The sequence below is a fragment of the Mchenga conophoros genome, linkage group LG14 (assembly GCF_057382185.1).
Source record: "Mchenga conophoros isolate Kocher_MC1m ecotype Shallow Benthic linkage group LG14, M_conophoros_male_GT1.1, whole genome shotgun sequence".
NCBI lineage: Eukaryota > Metazoa > Chordata > Actinopteri > Cichliformes > Cichlidae > Mchenga > Mchenga conophoros.
The window spans coordinates 24,400,561-24,427,870 of record NC_140539.1 but is presented as its reverse complement, the minus strand read 5'-3'; the positions used below and the strand labels follow the sequence as shown (position 1 = coordinate 24,427,870).

At 42.6% G+C, this 27,310-nt stretch overlaps 1 protein-coding gene across 2 annotated transcripts; it reads left to right on the top strand.

The window, feature by feature from the left end:
- The first annotated feature begins 398 nt into the window (after positions 1 to 398).
- Positions 399 to 25,854, top strand: col26a1 (collagen, type XXVI, alpha 1). Of its 2 annotated transcripts, none has more exons than XM_085243525.1 (14): positions 399 to 868; positions 1,016 to 1,138; positions 1,714 to 1,811; positions 16,738 to 16,799; positions 16,904 to 17,009; positions 17,572 to 17,679; positions 17,819 to 17,956; positions 20,565 to 20,639; positions 22,676 to 22,728; positions 22,821 to 22,883; positions 23,321 to 23,356; positions 23,441 to 23,485; positions 23,571 to 23,655; positions 24,538 to 25,854. In XM_085243525.1, exons 1-14 carry the CDS (start codon positions 693 to 695, stop codon positions 24,663 to 24,665), a joined length of 1,296 nt encoding a protein of 431 aa, XP_085099651.1. In that variant the 5' UTR covers positions 399 to 692; the 3' UTR covers positions 24,666 to 25,854. The 2 variants fall into 2 exon arrangements, with proteins under 2 accessions (XP_085099651.1, XP_085099650.1); XM_085243524.1 differs by having other exon boundaries at positions 1,708 to 1,811.
- The last annotated feature ends 1,456 nt before the right edge of the window (positions 25,855 to 27,310 follow it).

The following is a 27,310-nucleotide window of genomic DNA, read 5'->3' as shown; positions in this document are numbered from 1 at the left end:
TAAAGAAAACCCCAGTTTGGGGCCTCATTCACAATCTTCTCATTACGTGATAAAGTACTGGAACTGTGGATTCTAACAGAGTTTAGTCTCCAAAAGAAAAGCAGCCTTGTTTGATAGAGTGATGAGAACAGGCATATTGATCGTATCTGTTACCCCAACTCATGCAGGCTTTAAGAATTGAGACCTTGTGGTGTAGTCTACCACACTGTAGCGTCAATAAGGGTAACTAAAGACATAACACAAGCCCATAAGAAATGCGTTAGCGCTGGCTAATCACTTGTGGCCATATCGTTCACATTATCTTATATGAAGACAGAGCTCGTGGTTTTCAATCGAGACCAGATGCGCTTTTACGCACTCCGTCTCCAGCCCTCACACTCGGCGCGCTTTTTACGCACACTGGATATTTGACTCCTCGGTCCTCGGCACCATGTCAAACGTCAGATACGCAAATTATTCTAAAGGAAGAGGTTGTGTGCCATTCATTTCGGGCTCTTGAGTGGGAGGCCGGTTGTTTTCTCGTCGTGGAGAAGGGATGACCAACTCGTTAATGGTTTCAGTGGGATTTCCATAGCTTTTCTTTTTCTTCTTCCTCCTCCATTCCGCTTCAGTAGAACTTCGACCAAAGGGGATTTATAACTTCGGGATTTACTTGAAAACCGCGGATATCTCTTTCCGGGATAAATCAAACAATGATGCCTCTTTCTTTTCTCTGCGTGTTCTGCATGTGGATAAGTTTAGTCTGTCCATCGCTGGGAACGGGCTTTGTTTATCACTTCCCGGGCATCACTTTGCAGCGGCAGCGCATCAAATCGGAACAGAGTGGCGTCACGGGACCGCCGGGTACTGGATCCCGAACCCAACTCAGGTGCGCACACACTGGAGGGGTTGTAACGATTTAACGAAATTTATTGTGAAAACAAAACGGATCTAGTGCTAGATCATTGCTCTCTCTCGCTCTATTTCTCTCTCTCGGTATTAATCACGATAACATCTCTTTTATTCCGTCTTTTAGGAACTGGTGTCAGTACACTGTTTTCAAAACAGTGTCTTGTCAGGTGCACAATGGGACTGAAACCACAGTGCAGAGAGTGTTTCAGAACTGCCGGTGGCCCGGACCCTGCTCCAAAGTCATCAGGTATACTTTTGACTCCAGTCAAGTCAGATTCTTCACTGGTCTGTGATGCAGATGCAACTTTGCTTTTTACAATAAATCATGAACGTGGGAGGTGCTGCCTGGTGGCTGGGGCAGATTTAGTGAATAAGTGGCTTCAGGCAAATTTAGGCATGGAGCATCTTTGGTGAAACACTTTCATCCCTAATCTGGCTGAGAATGTCTGCCAGAAGAGGATCTTCAAATAAAGTGATACTGTTAATGCAAAACAGCAGAAATAATTGTCTGAAAGTTAAAGTTCTGCACACATATTATGTATGTATGACTGAAGCACCACCCGCACAGTGAAATGAAGAGTTTCCACTGAAAAAGGCACTGAACCTCTCTGAGAGGTACGAGGTTGCAAAGGGAATTATGCGTAATTGTATTCCTAATTCAAAGCTTGCAAGGCTCTTTGGTTCTTTATAATTCCCCCCCACCACCACCACCACCACCTCCATTGGGGTTGGGGTTATACCAGAAAGCAAAATACTTCATGTTGTATGTGTGTTTGTGCATCACGTGTCCATAAAGTCAGAGAGTGTCTGTTCCAGCTACAGGACTGTGATCAGACCGTCATTCAGGACTACCTACAAGCAAGTCACTGCACTGGAGTGGAGATGCTGTCCAGGATTTGTGGGAGAAGAGTGTCGTGAAGGTGAGTTTCTTCCTTTCTTTCTTTTGCATGATGCAGCCTTGCTTAGACTTGGACTCGAGGAGCTGTAGGATTTTATCTGAGACTAATTTTCCCAGGGACTGAAACAAAGGCCATGTGTTATGCCTGGACCCATCTGCATCTTTTTAGCAGAACCATGCAGCTTTACCCACATCAGTTTCTCTTTTATATGTTTGCTGGTGTAGTCGGGTAGGTCGCTAATCCCGTGTGCCATATTGTGCGGCAGTCTTGATACAATTGTAGAGTTGCTTTGAATTAAGACTGAAAGCCTGTGTTGGGTTGCTTTGGGGAACTGGGACAGCAGGAAATCAACGGTTGAAAGAGATCCTGTACACTCTGGTTTTGTACTTTTTTCCTTTTTTAAAAACATTTTTACAGCCATGCATTCAAGACGCTTCAGTGCCTGGAAGGAGGATTAGAATCACATTCTCTCTCCTTGTGTGTCTTTTCTGTCTCACTACCATACACACACACACACACACACACACACACACACACACACACACACACACACACACACACACACACACACACACACACACACACACTCTGATGTTACTCTTTTAACTGTAGTCAGCAGCAGAGGCAGCTGTCTCCCTGAATATCCTCAGAGCTAATAAAGTCAGAAGAATGAATGAAAAAAGGTCAGAGGAAGGTCCAGCAGGGCAGCTTGTAAAGTGGGTGTCTCGATTATGGGCAGCGCTGCTCCAGAATGCCACAGACCGCAGACTCCAGGCCCAGTAAAGACCAAAATCTTCAACCAGAGGCAAGTCACTGCAGTCAGCCTAAAGAAACAGTGAATGAAAGGAGGTCTGGTGCATTTGACATGAAGTGTTTCAAAGAAAGTCTGAAGCTGCACTGGCTGAGACACAACTGTTTTAAAATGCACACTCATTTGAACAGATTTTGAATGAAATTATTAAGTACATCCACCAGCTTGGTAAATATTATGGGGAGCTGGCACAGCCTGTCAAAATTAGTCCAAGATTAACAATTACCTCAAAGAACATGTCGCTTATTGGTCATAATTACCCCCACCTTGTTCCATTTTGCAGGATTATTCATTGTTGCCCTTGGATGGGCAAGATTTCCACAAAAACACATTTTCGTACAAGTGGAATAAACACAGAAATGATTAGAAATCCTCTGGAAAAAGGCTTTAAGATTAGCTGTATCCACCGAGTCTGCGATGCCAGAGATTCTGGTTCACTTGAGACCAAAATGGTTGCAGGAGTGTGAAGAAGTAATCGGACTGTTTATTTAACGTTTGCTGAAATGTATTTGCACTTTCTAATGGCTACGGAGCAGCGAGAAAATCACCTCCATATGGTGAGACAGAGGGCCAGGTTGGACTCGGCGAGGAGACCTGAAAGGCAGGGGCTGATGTCACTGACAGTCTGTTTCACACTGAGGAGTGGAGGGAGAGCTGGCGGGGGTCGGTGTGTGGGAGTCAGGGTGCTGAAAGAGAAGAGAAGGAGAGAAGAGAAGAGAAGAGAAGAGAAGAGAAGAGAAGAGAAGAGAAGAGAAGAGAAGAGAAGAGAAGAGAAGAGTATCTTTCCCATAATCCAGCTGCCCAGACAGCAGCGGACCAGAGAGGCCACTCTGCGAGAAAGTGGCCCCACTGAGATTAAGGAGCATGACACTCCTCCTTAAGGTCCTTGTAACATACGTGACCATGTTAGGATCAGGCTACACCTCTGAAACAAAGACTTCTCCTCATATAGTTTTACACCCGCCTTACCTCAGAAAGCATAGCTGCGAGGAGCAGTGGAAAGGTCAGGAAGCACGGCTGTTAGCAGTGACAGGAAAATCACATTTATGCTTTTTCTTGCAGCATTTCTGGGACGTACATGAAATAGCTGCTATTATCTGTAACAAACAAATAGTTTTGGAAAGCTAATTAATCAATCTAGCTTTTTTATGGCTCTTGGCGTCATGAATTTGGTACGACCACCTTTGTTTTTCAACACAGACTGAACTCGTTTAGATAAGCTTTCTTATCATTTCTGCAAGCAGTCTTCGGGAATAGTTCTCCAGGCTTCTTAGAGGACGTTCAGAGCTCTCTGTTAGATGGTGACTGCCTGTTGTTCTGTTCTGCACTCCTTCAATAATGCTGAGGTGTGGGTACTGAGGAGACCAATCTGTGACTGATGGTGCTTGTTTGCTTGTTTTTCTATCCAGGGATGATTTTACTCCACCGGCAATGTGTTTGGGATCATTGTCACGCAGCAGAAAAATGAAACCATAGCCAATTAGAAGCTTTCCAGATGGTGTTTCATGGTGGACCAAAATCTGATCTGGATCCATTCTGATTAACTGACATCACTGGCTGATGACAGAGCGTCCACCATACTTTACAGATGTCTGTAGACATTCACCACTGTATGTCACTCCTGCCCACCTCCGTACATCCTAACAACTTCAAGCGAAAGTTACCTGTTGCTACTGATTTTCAGTCCATTTCTTGCGTAGTGTTTCATCCCTCAGCCTCTTCCCTCTGTTTCCTTTAATATGAATGGCTTCTTGACAGCCACTATTCTACTGCAGTCATTCCTGATGAGGCTTCACTGAACAGCAGATGGGTCATCTCTCAAGTCTTGTGTCAGATCTTCACCGGATTTTGTTTTCCTATTTCTCAAGAACATAACTTTCAGATAGTGTTCATCTGCTGTACATATTTTTAGTTTTTCAGACCTGACGCTTCTTCTTTCATCCTTCTTTTTATCCTCCTCCTTCCCACTGTTTCTTTAAGGACACGCTGCACACCATGCTGAGACATGCCAAGTTTTCAATCAATAGTTCTTTTAAAATCACCGTATTGGTGAAAAAATACTATTTTGTTTCTGTCAAACTGTGTTATCTTTGGCATTTTTCGTGGATTCAACTAAAGAAATGGGAACAAATGATGTTTTTGCTGCCAGTAACAAAGAGCCTAAAGATTTAAAATTGGTTCTTGGTGAAGTACAAGGACTGAAAATGAGGAAAAAGTAATCAATGTCTACAGTCTGGAGAACTAATGCTCAAGACCGCTTTAAAAGATGACAAGAAAGTCTAGCTCGTTGTAAGAAAACTATAAAGAAATGAGGGTAACTTGAGACACTTGCATACTGCTGTTGACCTCTTTGGTTGCGCTCGAGTGTTTGAGACACAGACGAAATTTACTGTCTCTCCAATCAGTGTGTCAAATGTCACAACTTGTTCTCCAGCCAGCAAATAAGACATAAATAAGATGCTGGAGTAAGTGTAGGAATGCCATCTCTGCTTTCCAGTTGCTGTTCTTGTAATGTAATTTACACAACAGTTTTGAGTTGCTGAATGTCTGACAGCAAGTCGCGCGTCATGTTCGAGAACTCCTGACGTGAGAAGTAGTTATGTTGCATAAGTTATGACGCGTTTTGTTTTTGCATTTTGTTGATGTTGTTTTGGGGCTCATATAAGCAAGATGTAACAAGAATTAGAGGATCAGGTATGCAGATTCACTAGATAGGTTAGCTATTTACACTGCTTCCAGGCTTTATGTTACCCTAGGTTAACCATCTTCGTGTCACAGATGTAAGATATGGTATCAGTGGTCTCATGTTACTGTTGGCAAGGAAGCAAAAAAAGCACATTTTCCAAAATATCACCATGCTCGTTTAACTGCAGACCATTTTGGCTGATGATAGGAGTCCGAGCACTCATCTTTGAGTCTGTAAGTCACTTGGGCGACACTGAACATGAAGCCCCGTGTATCAGAAAACTGCCGTTGGGGCACAGAGCCAGCTGTTTTATTGAGAGGAAAGAGGACAGCTTTAACCAATGAAGATGACATCAACTCTGGTTTTGGTTTGATGGAGTTCTGGCTCGACTTCAGAGGCACCCGAGGCCCTCAGAGATGTACAGACAGAGGACCTAGAGAAGGCGAGAGTCAAATTAAGGCAGACGAAGATGTAAAGATGCTTGTTTCTCTAGTTGTTTCCTTTTTCGATATCCTGAATCATTTTCCGCATTAAATTAATACCTTACTGTCTTTAATCATCACTCTTTATCAAATAATCTCAGAGTCATTAATGAAGATGACTTGGAGCTGCTGTGAGTGGAGCGGTTTTATGCTTGATCACATTCTATTTAAGGCGATATCATTCATTCGCCGACAACAGAACAAATAGAAGCTTTGGAGTTACATGCTCAGTTGATAGACAGAATAATAAGCATTTTGACAATTTACTGCTTATTAAATCAACATTTTAAGCAAAATAAATGCAGAGCACCACAGACTTTCACCCCTTGATTGGAAATTTGCTGATTTTCTTTCTCTCATGTGAAACTAAACTGAGCGTTTTTGTATTTTGGACCCTAAGCTTGATTATATCACCAAGATCTTTAACATCATTTTACCTCTAAACACTTTGTTTTTGTATATATCGCTCTGTGACAACCTTTTAAGACTGAAAACAATCCTGAAGCTTGCAGCCAAACTCTAGGGCCAAGCTGGTGTCAGAGTCTGGATTTTTGTGCGTTTGCTAATGGAAAATGGGCGTTTTCTCGCCGCGCTGACACCCTGACCCGTCAATATTTTTGACAGCCTGGTTTGTGCTGGCTGTGTACCGTGCATCTCAAGATTTAAACGCTGCTTTTCAGCAGAGTTATGCTAACACATGACGGCATGGAACACATTTAGGAGAAATGTGTTCGTAATTTCCTTGCCCCCTCCCCTCCACTCTGTCACAGCGGCACCCTGGCACCTATCTGCACACATGATCATATTTACTGCAAGGATTTGGGGTTTCCTCTATGTATGGGGAACATAATCCTAAAGGAATTAGAGACAGGCCCTGTGCTGATGAGAGCGGTGACCTTTGATCCTGTGAAAAAGCTCAGGAAAAGGGGGGAAAAAAAGGGGGGGGGGGTGTTCACTTTTTTTGAAGCAAAGTTAACGATGAATTTCATTAACGTGGTGAAAAGGTGTCTGACAGCTCCGGATGTCAAATGTGTTAACTTGTTAACGCTGCAGCCATAAAGTTGCTAAAGTCACTGTTTCCCCTCTGCAGCTAGATGAGGAGGAAGTGTGTTAAAATGCTTTTTTGGAGGGATTATCTTGAACACCAGCAATATTAAATATCATTCAGAAATAGCGTCAGATTTTTTCCATTTTATCATCCGCTGTCATCGCCGTGCAGGCCTTTGCTCCTTTGCCCTCTCTTTTTCTTGCCACCGCTGGGCTCTTTATCTTCTTATTCCTTACCGCTTTCCACTTATCTGACTTCCTATGTCCTTTAGATCTCCTGCTTTCCTCTCCTTGGAGTAAAGCGATAAAACAGAACCGTGTCCCACATGTGCTGCCCTAGACTGCAGCCTCTGCAGAGTGAGGACTTGACTGATGTCTCTGTTACATTTCAGGTTGCACTGAAATATAGGTCAGAGGGTGCCCTTCGACTTGCAGGGAGCTATGGGATAGCGTCGCTGTTCCTGCTCCTGGTCTGATCTGTCTGATGGATGATGCTCTGTTCATGCTCCTTCTGCAGTTTTTCATTCATGTCCTCTTCTTATCAGCGGCTCTTCCTGCCTTTCAGTGATATCTTAACATATGTCCCTCTATCTGTCTGCAGCTCCACACATCTGTTTATTGAGAGCTGTGCAGGTAAAGTTCCCAAGGTCCTAAAAAGGCTCCTTGAAACGTTTCCACAGTCATGGTTTCCATATCTGAGATTTGGTGTAAACTGCAGATTTGTTTTACGGTTTTGTTGGAAGCAAACACATTTGCTCACTGGATCAGGTTACGCTCAGAACGAAGGGGCTTGTATGACATGCTGCTCATCAGAAATTAAGAGCTTCTGGTAAAAAGAGAAAGAGAGCGAGGGGATCCAATACTGCTTAACAAGTGAGGTCTACCCTCGACTTTAAAAGATGTTGTAACACACAGATTCTAGGTGTGTCATCAAGGGAGAATTGAAGGGGAAAGGGACATGACTTAAAAAAGTTAAAGAGGGAAAATCAGTCCAGTGTCCAACTTGCAAAAGGGACAGAGGCCAACGCCAGCACTGCTACAGGTCGTCTGCCCTCTCTAAAGGCCGACCACTTCCACAGGTGTCAGAGGTTCTCCTCTTAAACCCAGAAACTCTGTATGGCGCAGACCGAGAATCACTCCAGCCTGAGCAAGCCAGCTTTGCCTTATCAGGCTCTGACCTCCACTGAGACACAGCAAAGTCTGACTCAAGTGTTGCAGTGTGCAGTGGAAGCACAGTCAAACACACCTGCCTTCAATTAACCCAGCCCAAACACAGCCATTGGCTCACAGCAATTGTGAAACACACAAACACAAACATATAGACACACACACCCAAAACCACTTGCAAATCAGTGCCAACTGCCCAATGTGGTGGAGAGTTAGCGCGCAGATGATACTCTTCTGTTACACCGTCTCTGTGGTTTCACCTGAGCAGTAATAGAAACAGTTCAGCTCAGACCCACTGATGAATGTAAATGAATGAAAAGACTGAGATCAGTTGAACTGAATGGTGCACGAGTACAAAGCGATTCAGTCTGCAGCTACTCCAACACACAGTCTCTCTGTAAAGATAATAAAAAAACATTACAGCAAAAACTCTAAAATATGCGACATAAAACCATGAAAACATAAATACATGGTGCAAATGATTCATAAAATGGCTCAGGTAACGGTTGCAGAGCAAAGCTTGCAATGAGGTAGTTATAATTATAGTTAAAACAGGTCTATGGGGGCCTCTTGATGGACTGATTAAGTGCGTTTGTAGCTCTTGTAGTAAAACTGCCTCTGAGCCTCGAGGTCCGTGCATGAAAGGCTCTGTAGCTTTACCAGATGGGAGCAGTTCAAATAGACTCTGGCATGAGTGTGCAGGGTCCTTAAGATGCTGGTGGCTTTCCTGAGGCGGTGTGTGTAAACAAATAGAAGTTCAGACTTTAACTTTCTCCTTTTGAGAAGAAAAGAAGTCCACTCCACCCAGAAAGGTGATGGGGAGGTAGTTTCTGAAGGCATCCGACCACCCAACGAGCACAGCCAGCTCTCTGTTTGTTTACCGCACTCACCATTCGACTGGACTGTGTGAGGATGTAAGCATTCACAAGGCAGACAGAAAGTGCAGCTGAGGCTGATAAGCTGCCATTTTTTTTGTAGGCTTTTGTTTTATTAACCCAATTATTGAACATAATGATGGCAGTAAATGAAAAGTCTTTACAAAGGTGTTACAGTTGATCCTTAGAGGGACATAAATGTCTCTGTGAAATATCACAGAGAGACGTTTCAGACCAAACAGGAATGAACTCCCCGAGAAAGTCATTAGAATACATCCTTCTGCTGTGACCGTGAACATTTGCACCAGATTTCATGAAGAGTCCGTCCAACAATGGACATCGTTTCTGTCAAGCACGTCCGTCTTTACTGCGATGGACTAACAACCTGTCCAGGTTGTAAATAAGTAGATTAATTGTTTTTGTCTTTATTTTATAGTTCCATCCATCTTACAGTGCTTCTGCTATAACCTGTCACCTCTTTCTCTGTTTCCACCCTTTCCTCCTGTTCATTAGCTCTTAAAGAAGCAACATTTGAACCTCAGAAATGTCCGTCTCGTTTCAACCGATCACTCTGCGATCATTTCTCTGAGCAGCGTCATCTCATAGGACGACGATGGCTTTGTCTCTGTGCACCAGCAGGCTCATCCGTCTCCAACATCTCAGCGGCGGCGCAGCAGTGTGTGCTGCGTTGGCTGACGAGCCGGGCGATGCGGCACGATGATGGGATGGCGGCGGATGCGTCCTGACAGCGCGAGGGAAATCACTGAAAAAAATGGGTTGTTTTCTCAGATTTGAAGAGATTCATTTTGATGCGTATGCCTGCTGAGTAGTAGCATTTCGAGAGGGAGAATGTCAGATAAATACCAGCTCATCATTGTGGTTTTAAGGTCCATTATTTCGCCATCACAACATCTCCTTCTACGTGCAATAACGGCACCGTGGACCAGACGCCAAGTATCTGTACTCTCATAGTTTTTATGGTTTATAGAAATGGTGTGTGGCCTGTCAGCTGGCATCACAACGAAAAATGCTAAATGGTCCCACTGTGGACTGCGAGGCATCTAGATTTTCCAAAAACAGCCCCATTCACCGTCCACCAGCCACCGCCGTCAAAGTGGGTGTGTGATTTAGTGAGTGAGAGCTTGCGGCTGGGCGAGTGTGTGTCTGTGTGTGTGTGGGTGTGTGTGTTCTGTGCCAGCTGTTCTTCATGCCAGCAATTGCTGACCACTTGCTGGCTGGGTCCGACACACAACAGGCCTCTGGGACGCAGCCAGAGGCTGTCTGTGGTCTGCACAAACGCACACATACACAAACACACAGCCTGCGTGCACAGTTGTCTGTTTTTCTTGGTGATGAGAGTCTTAAGATGCTCCAGGAAGATGTTTCGGCGTATCCCCACTCTGCACTCCCCACACATGCAGACAGAACTAACATTTAGTGGCGGTGAAAATGACCGTCCCCAGCTGTGTGCGTCATGGTTTGTTTTGTGGTTGAGGTTGTCTCTGTAGGTGTTTGTCCAAAAGAAAAAAGAGAACCTGCAAGAAGGAGATTTGTCTTTGATCTATATCCATGTCTAATGTAGGAAATGTAGCTGTCTCAACACATGCTATGCCCGCAGTTTGACTTCCATGATTGCCAAAATATCCTGCGCTGTCTTGCACCGCAGATCAAACAATGGGGATGATTCATTAAACCAGTTGTAGGTTTCTTGTTTTCATTCTTTATCTCCCGAGAGTATATGAACCTATTTACACTCAGATCTCGTCCTGGGGCGGGAAGGTTTGATGCTGCGAAGTCAGCCTCCTCGTCTCTCACTTCTCAGTGCCAGACTTAACAGCTGATCTTATCGCATAAGACCAACGACAGGTTTGCTTCCACAACATGTTATTTATGTTTATGCAATTCACTTTCATGGTGTATTTTTGTGTGACTTTAAGGTAATTAGGTAATGTATGTTGCTAAAAAATGTGCTCTTTTAATTCCATCGTGAATTCCCAATAATATCTGATAGGATGTAGCATCTGAATCCATGGAAAAACTGCTTAGACTCAAACTCCCTCTTGTCTTTGGTGCAGGAAAGTTCCCTGTTTTCTCAGTTTGTTTTTTCTCCTCACAAAAGACAACATGATCCCGAATCTTTCCCACGAGCGAGCGCGGTCCAAGAAAAATAACCTCGGCTTGTGTTGCCATAGTGTAATTATGGATCCAAACAGACTCTATAGCTGCGGTCCCCGCTCTAAACATCAGCTCGATCACAGCGGAAGTTTGGTTTTCTGAAACCAACGTAATTAAATTCCAACTCTAGAAACAGAAATCCCGCCCACCACCTTTCGGGAACAGCAAGAAAAAAAAATTTCTTCTTCTGGTTTACATTTATGGTAAATTGACTTAGTTCTGGTGTTTCCTGTGGTGAGTGTTTATAACATAATGAGATGTGGCTGGTTTATTTCTGGTCCTAGATGGAGGCGAGATAAAGACTGGACATGTTAGCTCATTAGCAGTGAAGAATGGAGCTTTTAAGGCCATACTGGGCGAGGCAGAGACACTCATTCCTGCAGCAGCTGACAGGACACAAGTGTCATGCAATTAGTTCACAGAGGCCTGATATAATGTTGAGCAAATCTACCCTCACTGGCCACTTTATTAGACACCATGCTAGCCCCATGATGGGCCCTCTTTTACCTTCAGAAGTTGATCAAGTCTTCGTGCCATAGATTCTACCAAGGTGCTGGAAACAGTCCTGAGAGATTTTCGTCCACACTGACATGATCGCATCACAGATGCTGTATATTTGTTGCCTGCAAATCCATGATGACATTCTCTGGTTCCACCGCATCCCAAAGTTGCTCTATTGGACTGTGACCATAAAAAGTCTGCAACCTCAAGCAACTATGGATGAGAACACCACAGGTTACAAGAGGGTAAATAAATCCCAAGATTTCTCAGCTTCAAGGTGAACGACTGATGGAACGACCTATGAGAGTGCAGGACATCAGTGACTGACATGTGACCTGGTAGCTGTAAGCGATTTGCTGACGTGCATCGTTATGAAACGGACTCCTGGTCGCTTTCCACATTCCAAGGTCCAGTTGCCTAGGCAACACATATTTACAACAGGTCATGTGTCAATCAATGATATCCTGCACTCTCATTGGTAGTCGTTTTCTCACCTGGAAGGTGAGAAAAGTCCAGCTCAGGTCTAGCTCACTTCACCTGTAGTTGCTTGAAGCTGCTGAATACCAGTAATTTCAACTTGCTGGTGACTAAAGTGTCCATGAGAGCGCAGGATGTTAGCAATCAGGCAGCTGTGGCTCAGTAGGTTGAGCGCTTTAGCTCTTCATAGTTCAATACCTAGCTAGCTTCTGTAGTCTACATGTCATATGTTTGGGATGTAGGTGTGTGAATGTTTGGTTAAAAGCCTTTAGACATAGAATAAAGTAGTGTGAATGGACGGGGGTTGTAGTAAAAACATGCACCGAGTGCTTAAATAAAGTAGGAAAGCATTATACGAGTACCAGACCATTTTACCATATATATGTGACAGGGTAGTAAGGGTTACCTAGGCAACTGGAGCCTGGAATGTGCTTAGTGACCAAATGTCAGCTTCAAGGCGACCTGTGTGGGTGCATGTTAAGCTTTTCGTGTCATGCAGACCTCCTGGTCTCATTGAACACATGCTTCAAAGCCTCCTGATGCACGCTGGGATGACAGATTTTGCCAATCCAACTAAGACTAATACCAAAGACTGTTTAATTTCAGTTTATTTTACTCAGTTTTGTATGCACACAAATGCTTAAGTTTTCATCTTTTTCAGCACTCTTGTTTTTATTATTTTATTCACGTGGCCTCTCTGAATAGTCATCGCCAATTTTTGTTTATTATTTCAAATCTGGGCCCTTACAACCATTTTACCTACAACAGTGTAACACGAGGGTTCGTCACGTGGTTCTAAATGTCTCTAAACGATTATAAACAGCAAGATGGAGACAGATAACTTTACTCTCAGCACACTTCAGCCCCATGTGTCCTCACTAACCAATCAGAAGCCAGGAAATCTCAGGTAAATTCAGGAAAACCAACTTGGCAGATTTGACACGCAGTTATGTGCAATGACAATAAAGTTGAATTCTATTCTATTCTATTCTATTACTGCTTTGAAAGTGCCTGCGTAAACATTCAGATATGTAGACATGTAAATATCACATATAAATGAAAATGTGCACAAAAATAACTCTGTAACCCTCTTTGTATATCAAACGACTTCTATGCTTTACAGAGGTTTTATATCTCTTGGTGTTCATTTTGCTTGCCTCTCATTTGTGGTTGTTACACCTGCCTATTGCACTCAATTTGCATTAATTATAGCTCTTTTTGTAAGTTTCTAACTCACTTTGTGTCACCTGCTGCTCTTTCTAGACATTCTGAGTCTCTTTTCCATTATCTTGCATGTCTTTGTGGTTGTTTGTTGGATTTACTAGCGCTTCTGTTTGAAGTGTTAACTATCCCTTTGAACAGAGGATCGGCAGCAGGTGTTTACTGACCCTTTGTGCACAATAGGTTCATTCAGAAATCCTTCTTTCTGCTTCTAGGTGACATGAAACTGTCGGCTTTGCTGTGGCACTAAAGGAAACCTCAATTTTTTTGTGCATGTTTCTGTGCCAATCCATGGTATAGCTTTTGAGAGACTAAAATGTGAACGCTCTGACCCATTTCCAGACAGATGAGCTCTAGTTTGGCTGAAAACTAAATGTTGACACATCATCACTGATTAGCTCCTGGAATGCATCACAGACTGATGTACTGTCTAATAGAGGGAGAGTGTCAGAGGGTGGAGACTTCCTCTGGGCTGATGATGAGTAACTATGGGGGGAGATGAAGGCATATCATCTCATCAGTCCTTATATTGTGGAGCCCATGATTGCCCACAGTCTCACTGTTGTGTTCTTCTTTCATGTCCTTAGAGTCTCTGAAGAAACCTCAGTGCTTTGAGTCACAACAAACAGCTCATGTGGGGTCAGCGGTTGAGCAGCTTTCAGTATTTTGGTTGATACATTTTGAGGAATGCGTTTTGGGTTTAACTGTTGATTGTTGTTTCCGTCTGTGGCTACACTCCAGGGTAAAACTCAAGATGTTGAAATGAAGCATTAAGAAACCTCACCCACACTGTTTGACACGGCGCAGGACTGGGCGTACGCAACTGTGGACTCACAGATGATCTTTAGGCGCTCGCCGTGTCCTATTTTAGTAAAGCGCAAACCTCAGCGGCTGCCATTAGCACTCCGCGTGCTGCGGGCAGACCAGAGCTCGTTTGGGTCATTTTTGTTGTTGCATTGGCTATTTTATGAGCACCAGTTGCTCCTCGTTATAGGTATCCCTGCTATGACCACAATGTGGGTGGGTCCCATCTGCAGGACTGACAGCTGACATTCCACACTTCCTATGAGCCGTGGGCTCAAGGAAGGCTTGGATTTAAAACAAATGCAGGGCTTTTCTTTGAAACTATGTTGTTCTGGGTTTTTTTGCATCAAAGCTAACGTAGTGTATCCAAAATTGCTGCACATCCAGAAAATGTATAAGTAAGCCTATCTGTGGTTTAGTGGTGGCTAAAATGGTGCAACCTGTGTGTGAGAAAGAGGACCAAAATAGACTGAAGGTAACCAAAGCCAAAACCAGTAAAGCAAATACGCATAGATATTTTGCAGGTTAAGACGGCAAAAAGAAAATAACCTAAGATGCCAGAAAAACTTACCAAACTGACTTTTATTGACAAGTATTATTATCTTGTCATTCAATGGCACATAAAAATGTCTTTTTGTTGTTCCTGCTTGGACACTTAGTTCCAGGGTATCGTTTTGTACCTCTGCCTACTAGAGATCCAACAGGCTTTTTGAGCCTCAAACCACAGCTTTGGCATTTTAATAATTTCTGTCCAATTTAAGACATTACGCAAAACCCTCTCAAAAATCTTTCAATTACTATCCGCCAAATCTGTAACCATCACGGGGGACGTCTTATATTGTAAACCATGAACTCAAATGGGTATTTGTGCTGGTGGCTCAGGTAGTAAGAAGGTCTTTTTATCATAAGGTCGCCAGTTCAACTATAATTCGTTACATATCGGTATAAAAACCAAAGTTACAAAAGAAAATAATCTGCAATACATTACCAGTTAAAAGTCACTATACTGAATCAGGAAATAGTAGTTAATCTGTGCTTAAGTTATTAATCTACGTTACTGATCTGGCAGATTTCTATGAAACAAACCTCTCAGAGATTTGTGTCTCCAACTGGTCTTAAACTGGGAATGTTACAAATGTTACGTGAATGTGTAAACCACTAGACTGTGGAGCCACACTTTGTTACTAAATCATTGTTTTGGGATAAGTCATCAACAGCCCAGTGAGAGGAAACCTAAACCACAAACACAGCCGTGACTCTTTCCCCCATAAAGACTGACATGTTAATATAAATAATAAAGGTGTTTAGTTTCTGGGTTTTTCAAAGGGTACCTGCATAGGCAGTGACCACCCTCGCTAAGTTCTGATGCACATGCTCAGAAAACAGCTTCACAGGTTACTCCTAGTAGGCTTTCAACTGGTTAATATCTAGCTTGGAGATTTCACTCCAAATTTATAAATTCCAGACTTCATTGATTTATTTTAGAATAAATGTTAAGATACTGTCCGTCCGTCCATCCATCCATCCATCCATCCATCCATCCATCCATCCAGTTGTCTTCGTATCCAATTCAGCACCAGGGTCGTGAGGGTGGCCACCTGTCACAGGACGAGTGGTATGATACACCAGGTTTTAAGTCTGTTTCATTACTCCACCTGTTTCAAAAATAACCCCAGCGCAAGATTTGAGTATAAAATACAATCTAACTCAATTTTTAAGAAAATGCTGCAACAGATTTACAGAAAACATATGAAAAAAGTGATGATTTTTGCCCTGCTCCACTTCTACAATGAGTCCGGAGTCTTTATTCTTCAGCACCAAACAGCAGACAGAGTCAGTTAGAGACCATAGATGCTGAACACCGTGGACCGTTCAGCAGCTAAAGAGCTGGAGCTTTCTGTTAAGAGGTGGTGGAGACCAAAATCAGAGCTAAACAGAGAGTGAACAGTAAACTTCAATTCAACAAGCCGACACAAATACGACAAATGAAGGATGTTTCTCTGTTTCTGTGGTAGAACATTTTCACCACATGATTTAAAAGCTAAACACTTTGTCCACATGATGAATTGTCGTTTCTCTCCAGCGCCTCCAAGTGGCCAAACAAGCTCACTGCGAGTTAATACACATGCAGTGTCGTGAGTGTTTAGAGCAGAAGAAATGTGTACTCTAAAATAAACCGAGTGGGTGACACTGCCTCAGCCTCTGAAAAACACTGGAGCTCAGTGGCAGGGTGAATCTGATTTATTTGGCACTAGATGTTGATTTTGGCTGCAGGCTTTGTGTGTTTAGCTTTTCGTGGGATAAGAAAACATAAATTAAAGCCAATATGTTTTCATGCGCTGCTTTAAATGGTTTGGGTATCTGGAGGAAGATGTGAGTGTGGGCAGACAGACAGAAGCACGCAGAGCTGCGATGCAAGCGAGAATTTCATGAGAAGTCCTGACAATATTTATTCCCTGAGCAAGTGACATGATTTAAGGAGGAATTCATAATAAATTCTCGGGTCTGGTTTGATGAGCATTGTTCTTGTGTATCTTGGCCTGACCTGCTCTGTGTGAGATGCTACCGATGGTGCCAGGATGAAAAAAAGAAACAGGAATGAAACAGACAAGGCGGAGAGGAGAGAATAAGGAAAGACAGATGGCGAAGAAGCAGCGTGTGTGTCTGCTGTAATGTGGAAATATGTCTTTCTTTCTTACAGAGTGCATGAACTGCACCAGCTTCAATCAAATGAACAGCAGAATAAATGCGATAGAAAAAAAGGTAAAGAAAATCCGTCAGATCCATCCATCCTGACAGCAAAACGCTGTAAGTGTTTGCAGTGGATGCTTAACAGATGTGTCAAACATCTGCCTCTCTGTTTCCAGATCACACTCTTAGAAGAGGGATGCTCAGCTCTGCCCACAGCCAGTAGTTTACCGGGGGGCTCAACGGACAATGAGGTGGACACATCCCGCCCCACTCAACCACCAGGTGAAAACACATTCAAGTGCACTATTTTTGTCATATTTCAAGGGAAAACTGTCTTCCTAAACCTCTTGGTTTTTGGATCGTTGAATTGATGAACCAATCAGTGTGAAGATACTACTCTGGGCTTTATAGGAAATACTGTTAGTCATTCTTCTGGTATTTTTACCTCCCAAACATTAGTCAGGGAATCAAGTGAATGTAAAACCAATTAATCAATTATGAAAATAATCAAAAAGTGGAAAATTTGTCTCGGAGCAATCAGTGTTTTTTTTTTTTTTTAATTTTTTCTCTCTATCATGTGTTGTGCATGTGTTCTGGTGTGATCTGATCTGGCGTGTATACCATGGAGAGGAGTAAACACGCAGCGTGGTGTGATAAAATTTATACTTTCTGGCCAGCAACCATCTGGCTGCAGACAGAAAAGGAATTAGATGGAAGATGGAACGAATTATGGTGCTCAAGGTTTTTGATAAGGGTTTTTTTTGTCCATTGTTCTTTGTGGAGTTAGATGATCACTTAATTCTGCTTTTCACTCATAACCGTCTCTTTCTCTCTCTCTATTTAGGAGCATCAGGAAACAGAGGGCCTCCAGGGCCAATGGGACCTCCAGGGCCTCCAGGTTCTACAGGACTTCCAGGTCTACCAGGGTCTCCAGGCAGTTCTGGACCTGTTGGTAAAAAAGCAAAAACATTTAGCAGTCAGTCTGATCATTTAAACATGGTTTGGGAAATTATTGTTATTGAGCTGTTTTATTAAAAATTTAACTCGTTCTTGTTTAAAGCTGAGCTCGCTTATTTTTCCTTGATGCTCAGGACCAAAGGGAGAAAGAGGTTTTCCTGGAGAGATCGGTCGACCCGGCCCCCCTGGCCCACCAGGTCCTCCGGGTCCTTCAGAACCGAGTCCGTTTCCTGTCAGAAACCGGGGCGACGTTTTTCACGTGGACCATCAAGGTAGGCGATTCCAAGTCAAATGTGCTATTTCACAGTAACTTAGAGCTAAATTCTCCCAGATGGGCTCAAATGAGAGCATGATAGTAGAGCTTACCCATATGGATGAATTATGACCCGAGAACTATTGTAAAACCATTCGAGCATTAAGTTTTTGGACGGTCTGAATTGGTGCCATTACCTCAAGTCCATTTCTGCAGTTCATCCTGCACCGGGTCATGTGCTTCATGCTCACATATCTCATGTTCTTGTCAGGCAGAACATGAACCCTGGTCACACCGGTTTCTCTACGTGGAAAATAGTTTAAAGGGGAAACAGGTGGAAGCACAGAGGCCGTTTTTAGAAAAAGACCCAAACTTGCAACGGAGAGAGTATTGTTTCTCTTCCCCAGCAGGGCTGGCATAGATTTATTTTAATTGTTTCCGTGTGTGTTTGCTGCTGCAGAGCCACTGTTTACTGCAACCTCGTTTAACACAGTTGGAAAGCGTTCATCTAAATCACAAGATTAGGCTTGGGAGTTTTAAAAAGACTCTTGATTATAAAATACACCGACTCATTTTTCATTCTTTGTTTCCAGTTTAGTACAAAGTCATGCATTTGTACATTCGCTGCACAGATCGACACATGCAAGGGTGAAGCTTTGGTATTGGATGTTAACATGAAAGCATTGCTTTTTTTATCATTTGCAACATTTAAGTGATCATATCTTTTAACAAATAGGCAATAGAAGCGCAATACATATATGAAAACATTACTTCTCTGCTGTTGAACACTTCACTTTGACCACAGGGAGGCAGTAGGAATCCATGGTATAATCATTACCTCACGAGGACTGCTGGCTCTGATTAGGCTTTTGGCTTTGTCTGCCTTTCTGAGCCCGGGACTGTGTCTGCGGGTCTGGAACTATGTAGATTTGGGTCTGTGGGACCATGTAAGCTGAGGGGGGCCAACTGGCTGTAAATCAGACCTAATTTGTTAGCTGTCAGCACAACAGTCTGTGTTTTGGGGGAACTGGCCACGGCCCCGAGCCAAAAGCTGGGCTGGCTTTGAACAAGGGAGGAGATAGTCTGCCACTCATGTGGAGTTTCTTAGGGAGGCAGCCAGGCTCAAGGAGACTGTAGCATTAGAAAATTAGTTCCAGAGGGAAATCTGCTCCATCTAGAGCCTTACAGTGGACTGCAGCCATAATGTAACAGTGCTGTCTCAACACGGGGGAAGACTGACGCTGAACATATGTTGAAGTGGTGAGGAAGTGTGGCGTGGTTTCAAACAAAATTTATACTTACAAGTGTACTTTAAAATATCCAACATGTCGAGAACAAGACATGACTTCCACCTCGTGCTTGCTTTCTATGAAGACAGATCATGTCCAGGCATTTATTACTCCGTTAAATGGGACCTCTTTGAGATCAACCAGCTGTTCATGTCCATCAATGGCTCACAGGATGTATTCCAGCTGCTGACTGCTGGGGAAACTCTACCGTCTGGCTGGAGACCCCCTGATGTTTTAACTCTTGTGTAGGTTTGAATTAAACATCCTATCACACGACATATAGGCTTTTTGATTCTCCAGCAGGGTAGCGGTACATGTATTCAACAACTGGACAATATACTGTAAATACAAATATATTTTTTAAGACGTGTTTGAAATGCTCAGAACACAGCAAATAAAACCTGGAGGCAGATCTGGTATCTTTAGGCTCTTTCTAAATCTGCAGGTACTTTTGTAAGTATATGGACAGTGACTCAATTTTTGTAGTTTTTCCCTCCTTATAGCATCACAGTAGATTTTAAATCAAAGAGTCGAGATGTGATTGAACTAAAATAATTGTAATTTATAAAGATTATTTGAAAAATAGAAATCCTTCGCAGTCAATGAGTACCTCAAGTCTGGAACCCATGGACGTCACCAAATGCTGTTTGCACTGCAGGACTTTAGTGCAAACACCTTAAGTTGCTGCTTGTTTGTTGGACTATCTGCCTTCAGGTTTGTCTTCAGTAACTGAAAAGCATGGCCTGTCAGGTTAAGAATAGTTGACTTGGCCTTTGCATTTACACTTTTTATGTCTAAATAAAAGTGTAATAAACTTGTAACTGTGAGGGTGTATCTGTTTTTATAATAAATTTGCTCCAGTGTCCAAATTGCAGGGACACGCTTTATAGTTGCCACTGAATGAAGCCTACTTCACACCAACATTGCTGTCTTTGTAGCTCTAATAACCACAAAACTTCTGGCAAGCACCAGCACTGCAGTCATGGAAACTTTGGCAATTTTTCAGAGTAACTGACTGGTCAGTGTGTTGCAGCCGGTGAGTCACTTCAGTAGATTATTCACAGCGTTGATTAATGACGGTATTTATACAAAAACAGTTAAATTTTAAGTAAACGGGAAATGGGCCACAATCTAGAGGAAAATTTAAAGGACTTTATTAACATTTCTACTTTGCTGACGGTGTAAATATTTGCATGGCTGCATATTAGTAGATGATTTATTATAAAAACAAAAAAAACACTCCAAATGATAAGCTGCGGTGAACTCACCTCTTGTTGTTTCGGATGCTCAGTAGATCAGATGTTCACGTTTTCTAATCTGTTTTGTTTTCCCTTGCAGAAGAGAACCCCATCCATGCCGTTCTCCAGGAACCTCAGGTCATAGCTGGTCCTCCCGGTCCAGTCGGCCCCTCAGGTATGAATAAAAGCTGTTTTTTGCCCTCAGTCCTTCAGTGCAAACACATATCACCCAGGCACAACTATAGCAGGCCTGGGTGAGCAGGCGACGCATCATTGCTGTAGCGTCATGGGTTTGAGTCCGCCCCGGGCTGTTTTCTGAATGTCATTTCCCTCAATTTCCTGTCTGGCCTAATGAAGACCAAAAAAACTGAATGTTATCCAAACCTTCATTGTTTACATTCTCAGCACATTCTCAGAAAAAGCTCAGCACAGATTAGTACAACTAAAGCAAATCTTTCTTTTTTTGTTTTTGATGGTGTTGCACCTAAAATATGAAATGTTTTCTTACATTAACCTTTGACTGGATCCCATCACTGGATCCGAGCGTGGATAGAATCAGTGGTGGAAACTGACTGAGTCCATTTACTCCTGTGTTTTACTGAAGTAAGATTTACATGTACTTGTAAAGCTTCTTTTGGCCGTTCCTTGATTCACAAAGCGGGCAGCTCCACATGTTTGATTCTGCAGATTTTTACACCGGAAGCTCTTTTTGTGACTCAACCCACAAAGGATTTGTGTCTCCTCCTGGTATCAAATCAGGGATCTTTCAATTGTCACCGTTTAAACCGTTAAACTTGTTATGAATTATCAGTGCATGAGACAATAATACATATCTATACATATTTTGAGTGTACTTTCTAATATTAAACAAGTAAATATAAAATGCAGTTTTTCTATGAGGATTTCATTCTTTTCATTCAGTTTTCCCTATGTGAAAAAATTGCCAACTAAACCTATGATGTTCTTTTTATGAAATGCTGTGTTAGTTTTATGCCAGAAAAAAACAAAAAGCTAGCTTTTGTCTCATCAGTACACACAATATTTTCTCAGGGATGATCAAGATGTTTTTTGGCAAATTTGAGATGGTGATTTTTTTTTAAGTATTGTAACTTGGAACTCTCCCATAAATGCCATTTTTGTCCAATCACTTTCTTATCATATGAACTCTGACCTGAACTGATGCAAGTGATGCCTGCAGATGTTTAGATCTTGCTCTGGGGTCTTTTGTGACCTCTTGGATGAGTCGCCGATGGGCTGTTGGAGTAATTTTGGTAGGTCGACCACTCCTTGGAAGCTTCACCACTATTTTCTCCATTTGTGGATGAATGTGAATGGTTCTCATTGTGGTTGACTGGATTCCCAAAACCTTAGACGTGGCTTCGGGACTCTTTCCAGACTGATAGACGTCAATGACTCAGCAATTCTTGAGGTTTAATGGGCGTGGCATAACGTGCTAGTGTCTGAGGTTTTTTATCCTTCTTCACTTTGTCAGACAGGTTCTGTTTAAGTGATTTCTTAATTTAACAGGTCTGGGAGCAATCACTTCTGGGTGTGGCTAGTAAAGTTGATCTCAGCTTTCCAAAAATGTGGTTAATCACAGTCAATTTATGATTTAACAAGGCAGGGTAGTAACTTTTTCCCATAGGGCCAGGTGTGTTCGGATATTTTTTCCCACTTTAATAAATGAAATCATAATTTAAAAACCATCATGTTTTATTTATTCAGAGTATCACTGGCCAATATTAAACCTGCATCACAAAAAAAAGCCCTAAAAAAATCAGGAAGCGTGCAAATACTTTTTGACAACACTGTATTTGTAATGTTAGGTTATAGAATGATTCAAACTGAGCATTTTTACATTGTAGAGGTAAATACTTCTAAATACTTCTTCAGCTGCAGAGACAAAAAGTAATTGTTGTAACACTTCATAATGAAAACAATCCCGTAATAGCTCTGGAGTATAAGCAAGACATACTGCAGTTTTAAAACACTGATACAAAATGTCTAAGTGCGACTTGTACTCGGGGGTAAAAAGGAGAAAAAGAAAAGATGGTTAATTATGCATCTATTTTAAACTCTGGTGAATCCCTCTCACAGGACAATATAATCCTAATATTGACTGCGTTAAGTTTTTACACTCTGAGCCCAGATTAAATATTTGCCATTCATCAGTTTAGCTCAACGTGAATGCATTTGTGAACAACTCTGCAGGTGCACCAGGAGAGAGAGGACGTGCAGGGATACCAGGTCTGCCGGGACAAAATGTGAGTGTCTATCACTGAGACTGCTGCACAAAGTAAACAGTTATGTATGACTGGCATCGCTAATCCGTGTCCTTCTCTTTGTCTGACACGAGGGCAAGGAGGGCCTCCCAGGCAAGCCCGGCAGTCCCGGCCCTAAAGGAGATCCAGGGGAGCGGGTGAGGCTGCTTTAAAAAAAATCATCCTCATTATTGGATTATCGGGCTGGCTGAGCATATTTGTTGCTGATGAGCTATCAAAATGCTTTTTGTTCTACGTTTTGTAAGTGGCCTTCGCTGTCATGCAATCTTAAACACATTAAAGGTGAACGAGCTTTTCTTCAAAGACTCACTCCAAGCCGTGACTAATCCTCTTCTCTCTCTCTCTCTCGCTCTCTCTCTCATCCAAGGCCAGGCCTCACTAATCAGGGCAGCCATGTCAGGTCCCCTCTGCAGTCAGCTCTCTACTGGGCCTCTGCCTTTAAACCTGATCCCCTTCCTTTACTAGCTTGATTTAAGACTGGATATCGGGTGAAGAGGCAGATTAGTGAGGGGATAAAAATGCAGGAATCTTACGTGTTTTTTTTTTCTCTCTCTCTCTTCATTTCCTTTGCCAGGGACCCCCGGGTGCCACAGGCGAGCAGGGCCTACCTGTAAGTAGAAAATTATTCTGCTGCATAAAATACAGACACACACTCACACATAGATAACAACATTATTTCACTCTCTGCTCACAGGGAGCACCCGGGCCAAAAGGAGAGCCAGGAGAAGGCTTGAACGAGGTAAGAGGCGAGAGGGTGTTTTTTTTTTTCTCCTCCTGACCTCATTTGAAAAACTATCCTAAATAAACATGCCGGTGCTGTTCAGGGCGAAGCCGTGCAGCAGCTCAGGGAGGCCCTGAAGATCCTGGCTGAGAGGGTCCTGATCCTGGAGCACATGATTGGCATTCATGGTGAGGAGAAAAACTGCCAGACGGGAGAATTATTACATTAAAGGAACAAGTTGACATTTTGTGGAAAAAACACTTATTCATTTTCAGGCGGGGAGTAAGATGAAAAGACTGATACCGCTCCCAGGTCTGCCCCTTAAGTTTAAAGCTGCACTCACCTGCACTCACAACTAGCTGAATATAGAGAAAAGACTGGAACCGAGACCCTAGAGTGTTAGAGAGGAAATCCCCACCAATCAGATGATCCCCTATAAGCAAGCAATTGGCGATAGTGGGAAGGAAAAACTCTTTTAAAAGGAAGGAACCCCAGAACCAGCCTCAGGGGGAAACATGACCAGTTAGGATGAAGGCAAAGAGGAAGTACGGGTAAACAACAGGGAGAGAGGTCAAAACATCCTGAAAAATTACACATTCACTTACACAATTTTAGGTACAAACATTAAGAGGTATGCACTGGACTTTCTCTTGATACTAACCAGTTTTCAAGCAACCTGGATTGTCCTCCAGGTCCAGATAGTGTAAGCCATTTGCAATCCCTGGTTGCTAAATAATTAGCTTTAAAAAGTGCTTTAGTTTTCCTCTGTGGCTGGTCACGCACTCCCCCACCTTTCTTAGAGCTCATCACACTCTAATGTATGCTTATTGTTTTCCAATTCACTTATATTTTTATGTTAGTTAGTGTAATAAAACCTCCATTTTCTCCATTCTGGTGTCCAATTTGTATCACAGCCTACATGAGAACGGTGTCAGTCTTCTCTTCTAATTGCTCCAGAGAGCAGTTTAGATGAGGGATCCTAAAATATCAAATGATTCCTGTTAAGCAGTGTTTATAGATGAGCATTTTCTCGCTGATAGCTGTTTTTTAATCTTTATTGTTTTACACAGAAACCTCTGAGGGATCTGGATTTGGCAGCGTTTCAGACCCGCTGTCTTTCACTGCCCTCAAAACCAAACGCCTTCAGCCTGTTCAAACTCCAGCACTGCGCGAGAGACAAAGACGAGTTGCCCTTTAAGAGGATCGTCTAATTTGGATGCTTTTGTTAGTAGTTGTGGAGGATGTTGCAAACTTTTGCATAACTGGATATCTGATTTATCAGATTCCTCATACCTTTTTTTTGTTAATGTATTTTTGTTATAATGGCCTTCTTTGACACACACAAAAAGTACTGTTGTAAAAATTAAGTTCTATACAGACATGAGATGTTGAGCATTTCTTCCATATAAAAGGCTCCCCCCAGCCTTTTTCACCCTGTTGCTGCGTGATCATAGTCTGCATAACCTCGGCAGAAGCACTTACATGTTGTTATACAATGAAATATCATCTCATAAAATGTTATGAGCCTTTTGGCATCTTTCTTTCCTCAGATAAAAGACTGCCTAGTAAAGGCATCAATTCCCTTGGCTGAGGTTGCAAAGCAGCTCAGAGCTGGACTGAAAATATACTATTAAGTGTCAAACATGTTCTTGGAATAACCTCGAGGTTCATCTTCTGTGCCTGTCCAACATATTTCTTACCCTCCTTTCTCTCTGTCTCTCTGCTGCTCTGCCTTGTTAATACTGAGGTAAGACATGACAAGCTGCCAAGAATATCTGCTTAAAATAAGGCTAGGTGAAATGAGTAACATCTGGAGGGGTCACATCTGGAAAGCTAAAGGAAGGGGATGCTGGAACCGGTGAATTTTAGCCTGGAAACAACAACCGCCGCCTGGCCCCAGTGCTCCTTCATGCAAATGCTGTCAGGGGACTCTACTTGTCAGGGTTACATTGACTTCTTCATAAACTGCCTCTGAGATTTCTTTCTAAACTGATATGATTATTGTATAACAAGTCTCCGGGAGACCCAGCTGTTGGTTTCTGAATAAAGCTCCGGCCTTGTCTGGTATTTGTTTTCTAGCTTACAAGCTCCTTATGTGAAAGGCATGTTTGGAAATATGCCGGTGCGTTTTCGTGCCAAGAACTAGAGCTATGATCAATACCACTCTCATTTCTGTAGGTAAATATTAAACAGCTTTCCTAAGGTTAAGAAAAAAATAGCACAGCTGGGGATTACGGTGCTGCTCTCACAATCTATCATCTGTTTGGTTTGCCTCAGTTTGAGATTTTACGAATTTCTGACAGCCACAATAATTTTCCATCTAGTGAAGAACTAAATGAAAAACTACAGCTCTGTGATCTGCTGACATCTTAATAAAATCCAGTATTAACACCAGTGGATTTACACTTTTTGTGGTCTACAGTTTCACTTGTTAACAGGCTGTGAAAAATGTGTAACACAACAAAAGACTCTAATTACCCTCCGATCTTCCTATATCCCTGACACGGTGAAATGTAATAACAAATATACCTTCCTCATAATGGCTTTTATAACCACAAAATGACATTTTCACACTTCTTTTTTTGTACAGATGTAACCTAATTTGTTTTGTGTTGTACAGATATAACATGCTAATGATATTTCAGGTGCTGATAGATGGATTTACTTAGTTTTTATGGGTAAGCAAAGTGTTTCTTACCGTAGCAGGCTGTGCTCACAGCCACACCTGTGTACCTGAGGTGACCATATACGTTAATCATACCACGACCTTTGTGTTGCTCACTGACTCTTGATGTCACACAAGTCCTGCTGCAGGTGCACCAGACTCACTGAGGTCTTCTTCTCAGAAAACAAACAAACAGCGATGATGTTGAGGTTTTACGCACACGCAACCATGACATTAATTTATTAGCCCTTTTAGAGACATGACGATCATGGTGACAGTGGAGGGATAAGCTACCAGTTGGTGAGTGGTACCAATCAATTGCTAACGTCCCAGTTACAGAGAGAGACCAGTAAACTGTGCATTCTCCAACCACTTGGTAGAAGCCTCCTTGGTTTCTAGCAGACTGACACAGTTACCTGTAATTTGCAATTGCCAGCTGCTCTCTGAGCTTTAGTGAAAGTGCTGAGGCACAGCTTTTTACTACCTCTTGGCAAGTAGTCAGTACTGCTTTGCAGACAAGTCGATGTCTTCCATCCAAACTAGAGGTGGCTGCTAGCAACCGCGCAGTAATAAGCCCCACAACCAGCTTTGTCTGGAAGCAACTGGCAGCATCCATACATTTTTTTCCTGTTGATTGTTGGTTGTATCACATCCAAAATGATGGGCAACTCTCAAGAATTGTGCAGATGATGTGACGTGAGACATCTCTATGGGAGAAGAAGAAATCAAACCAGGACACAAAGAAACTGCAGAGGATTTTTCTCCAGAAAGTTTCACCTTTTCAAGCTGTTGTGGAGTTGCCCTCTTAAGCACTGCAATATCACTGAAATGGCAGTGAAGGGCAGCAGGATTTTACACTGCAGCTTGCACCAGGTTACAGAAAGCTGAGCGATGGAGGACAAGCTGAAATGACACCAAACTGTGGCTCATGGCTCACTCCGTTTGCAAAGGCGACCATAAGCAAGCTCACAGAAAAACTTCTCCTTTCATAACAACTTTACAAGGTCATAACTCTTTATTAAGCCTTAAAGTTTGCATTATTAGGAGCTTTAGCTGCTTTGAATGACAGGAGGATATTGGTCCCAACTACTTGTAGAATTGGACCTCTGAGCTGTGCTTGTGGTGTTGATCTTTTCTGTAGGATTTTTAATCCAAACATTATTTCACATTATTAAGTA